General features: G+C 32.5%; 1 protein-coding gene across 1 annotated transcript; it reads right to left on the bottom strand.

The window, feature by feature from the left end:
• Positions 1-1,142: 1,142 nt before the first annotated feature.
• DELTA-OAT (ornithine-delta-aminotransferase) lies at positions 1,143-4,271 on the bottom strand. Its single transcript, XM_079041447.1, has 10 exons — positions 3,813-4,271; positions 3,179-3,287; positions 2,864-3,094; positions 2,632-2,791; positions 2,489-2,544; positions 2,238-2,390; positions 2,059-2,156; positions 1,898-1,978; positions 1,557-1,790; positions 1,143-1,470 (listed from the first exon to the last, which is right to left on the bottom strand). The coding sequence occupies exons 1-10, from the start codon at positions 3,962-3,964 to the stop codon at positions 1,320-1,322; spliced, it is 1,425 nt and encodes a 474-aa protein (XP_078897573.1). The 5' UTR covers positions 3,965-4,271; the 3' UTR covers positions 1,143-1,319.
• Positions 4,272-5,416: the final 1,145 nt, after the last annotated feature.

Below are 5,416 nucleotides of genomic sequence, written 5' to 3'. Positions count from 1 at the left end.
TCCGGTATTCATCAAAAGTATTATTTACGTTTTGTTTATAACAACTCTCAACAAGAATAATGAATGATTTAAACAAAGTATCTTTTTAGTAGTGAGTCAACTTTTATTAAATCAAACTAGCATGAAAAAGAAATATATCAAATCAAGTTTGGATTGTTAATTCATTCCGACCTAGAAACATTGAGTTCACTATATCTACTTAGGGGTGTTCGTTTGAATGGATCGGTTCGATCCGATCCAATCAAGTGAATCCAAATGGATTTCGGTTTTAAAAACATGGATCCGAACAATCCAAACTAAATTCAAATCCGATCCGAACCAACCAAATTACAATTCGGCTGGATCGGTTTTTACAATTCGGTTTTCAAGAGGTGTATCATTTAAAACTTATAAAACCTGAATGTTAGACAAATTTAAACAAAAATAAATTGTTTAGTTGTGAATTAATATCTATGAACAACCGTTAAGAAAAATGTGTTATCATTTAATATTCTATAGATAAAACATTTGAGAAGTACATATTTAGGTTTTTTATTGGGTAATGCATTCAAATCTATTTTTAAAAAAAAACAATTTACACTTAAAAAATAATTAAAAGAAGTATATTAAAAACAAACAATGTATATAAATAAACAAATGATAAATAGTTATTCGGTTTTTTGGACTATTCGGTTTTTATTTTATAAACCAAAACCAATCCGAAATCCAAAATAATAACTCGGTTTTGCTAAAAACCAATCCAAAAATCCAATTATTCAAACCAAATAGTCCAATCCAAATTGTCCAATTAGACAATTCGGTTTTATCCGAACAACAGCCCTATATCTACTAGTCAACAAAGAAAATGCAATAGCAACGATCGAGTCAAAGATAGAATCCTTCTTCATTTGGGTTTTAAAAATTGGGCATAAATTCAATGCTCATATGATCCAAATTTACACACGTAGCCGTCTATTCCATCTCAATTTGGCACCCACGAATATTAACTTTTATATGAACATAAGAACTCCACCTACTTTCTCCAAGTTTATTTTTTTGAAAAGAACGAATAAATTATAATTTTATGTTAAACTATTCGGATTTTAATAAGCTTTTATCATGTTTAATTTTTATTTTTGTCGATAGTATTTCATTAGTTATAGTGAAGATAATCTCGAGTAAAATTACAATCATCTATATTGTGTTTACATACAAATAAAAATTCAGTTCAGTCATACAAACATCATGATGAAATATAACGATTGATTCCATTCCATTCTATTCCCTTGTTTATTCCATTCCAATATCTATAATCTATTCCATTCCCATGAAAATAGTTCCTAGGAAGAGCCATACAAGTCGCGTCCACAACGGTGACATGATTCCGAAGCTTTTGGAGTAGTTTCCATCGGCTTCTCCTTCACCAGTTTCGGAAGATCACATTCCAATACATCATGAAACGCCTTAGCACCTTCCCGAATCTCATCCAAACTATTTAATTTTTAAATTTAAAAATTTGTAACAATGGAAAATGCTAATTCTAATTCTTGTATTATGTAATTGTAATTTGTACGTACCTTATTGAAAGGGGAGGAGTTAAGCGGATAGTGGCATTATGAGTAGGTTTTGCGAGAATTCCTCTTTCCTTCAATTTAATACATAGATCGTATGCATTTGCAGGATATAAAGACTTGCTAATAAGCTCAACTGCATTGAATAATCCTTTTCCACGCACTTCCATCACAACATCAGGAAATTGCTGCTGACTTTTTCTTAATAATCCTCTCAGTTCCTCTCCCATTTCAGCAGATCTATTATACCATTGTTTTTACTTTTAAGTATATATAATAAACAAACAAACTATACTTTTTTTAATCCCATCTTTTAATGATGTAAAGATGATGGTTGTTTTATTTACCTTTGGGCAAGTTTTTCATCTTGTATCACCTGCAATGATGCAATGGCAACAGCACTGGCTAATGGGTTTCCTCCAAACGTGCTAATAAACATGTGAAAGTGTTATCAAATTATATTATATAAGATGATGTCTGAATGATATAAGTAAGAAGTGGATAATACCTTCCATGTTCACCTGGTTGTATGCAAAGCATGACATCTTTGTCTGCAAGAACTGCACTAACTGGTATCACTCCACCACCTAATGCTTTCCCTAGTATCTGAAAAATATCATAATTTATAAGCTTCTTTTTTTTTTTTTAATTTATTCATTTTGGAGAATAAATATAAAAAGAACTTACAACAACATCAGGCCTCACACCTTCCCAATCACATGCCAGCATTCTTCCAGATCTTCCTAACCCACTTTGTATCTCGTCTGCAATCATTAAGACGTTGTGCTTTGAACAAAGTTCTCTCACACTTTTAAGATAACCATCTGGAGGAATTATAACCTATAAAGATGCAAATTTAGAAATTCAAAAACATTAAAAAAAAAAAAAAAAAAAAAAAAAAAAGATAGAAAAGAACAGAAAAAATGAAGATTACATACCCCAGCCTCTCCTTGTATGGGCTCAAATAAAAAACCAGCTATATATTCTCCTTTTTCTGCATATATTAAGTGAAAGAAATTGAGCATAAGTGTCTTGTTGACAAGGTATAAAAGCAAGGAATATTAATTGGAATTTCAAAAACCTTCAAAAAGTTTCTTAAGGGCAGCTTCATCTCCAAAGTCAACTTTAAGTTGACCAGGTAACAATGGCCAAAATCCACTAGTGGCATCATTATCACAACTCATAGAAATAGCAGCCATTGTACGACCATGGAAGCAACCACAACATGAGACAATGATACCCTGCACATCAAATCAAACAGAGAAATTGAGGGATTTTACTGCTTAAAGACTTATTATTAATAAAGTTAGTACCTGATCTTTGGGGATTCTTTTTTTTTCATAACCCCATTTTCTTGCAAGCTTTATAGCGGTTTCTACTCCTTCAGCACCAGTGTTCATTGGAAGAACCATGTCATATCCAAACATTTTGGTTAAATACTCTGCAAAGACTGGAAATTTGTCATTGTAGAAGGCTCTAGAACTGAGAGTTAGGTTTTGTGCCTGTTCCATTAATGCTTTCATGATCTTTGGATGACAATGTCCCTGTACCAAAAAACCAGTTATCCCCTTTCATCAACAAATTTTGTCAATAGATAACTAACCGCTTAAACCCCGTGTGTATCTCACCTGATTAACTGCAGAGTAAGCTGCAAGAAAGTCGAGATATTTTTTGCCTTCTGGATCCCAAATAGCCGACCCTTTTCCATGAGAAAATACAACAGGGACAGGATGATAACTGAGAAAGAACCATTCAAAAGCTCAAATTGTGGTTACAGATGTAAGCATGTAGAACCGAATAACATGATGATGATGATGATGATGATGATGATGATGATGATGATGATGAGTTGTACATATAATGCAGTTCATCAACTATTTTCATTGTTCTTATAATTTTGGAAATCCTTCTTTCGGACATACATCACATAGGCAATCACATACACTAAAAACTATTCTCCTAGTGTTCCTAATTCATATCTGCAGTTGAATGACATCAAAATTCTCTAGTTTTTGTGTCTTACTAAACTTAATTTCTGCAAATTTGGGGAAGATAAATCATAGTTATGGAATGAAGGGAGCATAATTCCTATCAGTAAGAATGTAACACAGCAACATAGCAGAATCAAGAAACCCCACGAATCGATTAAAAAAAAACAATCGTAGCCCATGTGCACACAAAACACACGCATGTGTGTATGTGTGGAGAGAGAGAGAGAGAGAGAGAGAGAGAGAGAGAGAGAGAGAGAGAGAGAGGGCATACTTGTGTGCGCTGTAATCGTGTTCTAAATCGATAAGGTGGCGAGAAGAGGCGGCAGGAGAGGCGATGCCTTCGGTAGCAGTCCCAAAGCACCGAACGGTTCCCCTGCTCTTGATTCTGTTGAATACAAGCTGTAGCGATCTGGTGGTCGCCATATGCAACGATTTCTTGATATTACAGAATCAAGTAGTGATTTATCGTATTACTTGGATTAAACTTTACTTAGCACTCGAAACCGATGATAAATCTCACCCAAATACATCAATAATTTTCAGAATTGGATGATAAAACTCGCACCTCAGTTTATATCTGATCGTTGATGAAAATGATCACACTTTCCCAGATGACGATGATAGAGTGTCTGTATGAAACACTATCCGACCCTCGCAAGAAGTGCAAAAAATTGTAACCACTTTCTCGAGTAGTGATTTATCGTTTTTGTCCGCAAAGCATTTTAATTTTCATGTGATCAACCATTAAAATCGTGACCTTTAAACGTTCCTTGATATTTTTAATTTCGACAACCAACTACTCCAAATTTAAAAGGTCTAAATGGTTTTACTTTTACATCAGGGAAAATCACAAAAATGCAAGGTTGAAATCATTTAAAAACTGATCATTTTATATATATATATATATATATATATATATATATATATATATATATATATATATATATATATATTGTCAAATAAAGGCCAAGTTTGCAATAGACCTCGAATCCGACAATGTTTTTCTATCGTCCCATCATAAAAGAAAAAAAAAATCAGATGTTACGAATTACACTAAAGACTGCAAAAATATATGATTTTTCTTACATCTCCTGTTTTTTGTGGTCGAAAAACAATTTTGCATTTATAATGGGACATAATGCAAAATTTATGATAACTAACAAAAAAGGTGATACCCCAGTGTTTTGGTCATTTTTGTGATTTGATTTTTCCTTATTATTATTTTAAAAGTGAATCTACAATAGTCCCTAAATCGTTAAACTAACACATTTCTTTTGATAAAAACAAGTGTCTGGCTAGCTCGGGTTCAAAAATGGATATAGGCTCCTATAAGATTTGAGTTGGTGCATCTTTGTCTTGTTACACTGATTTTTCTTTTAACGTTTCATCCAAATATAAACCATAGTCCCAAATTTCAGTTTATAATCCCAAATTTCAGATTAAATTAAAAGAATTTTATTCATAAGTGATTATGACGTTGGATCAAACATGCATGAATTGGTTTTCCTTCCATCATTTTAGTTCATCCAAAACAATTTCATCACATACAGAGAGTCCATCAGTAGTAATATCTAGAGCGTTTCTCTAACAACTCTAATGATGTGGTATGGTATTTGTAAGCTTGCCATGAATGAATAATTCTTTTTATTTATGTTATTTTATAAGGTTGTTAAGATGTACATCCTTTTCTTTTTGTAATATTTTTTTTGGGTAGTGCGATGACGACAGTAGTTAGGCGGTGGGATTGGTTGTTGGAATATCATGACGGCAATCAATTACTCTGAAAATGTAAAACTGATTTTATATGATGACACAATAAAAACATAAAAGAGTAAGTTGCAAATTCGGTCTACATAGTTTTCTGATTTTTTTTTT

Source organism: Lactuca virosa, chromosome 4 (assembly GCF_052849685.1).
Source record: "Lactuca virosa cultivar CGN04683 chromosome 4, Lactuca_virosa_CGN04683_v6, whole genome shotgun sequence".
In the NCBI taxonomy this organism is placed as follows: Eukaryota; Viridiplantae; Streptophyta; class Magnoliopsida; order Asterales; family Asteraceae; genus Lactuca; species Lactuca virosa.
The sequence above is the reverse complement of the archived record's forward strand: the minus strand, read 5'-3'. Positions and strand labels throughout refer to the sequence as shown.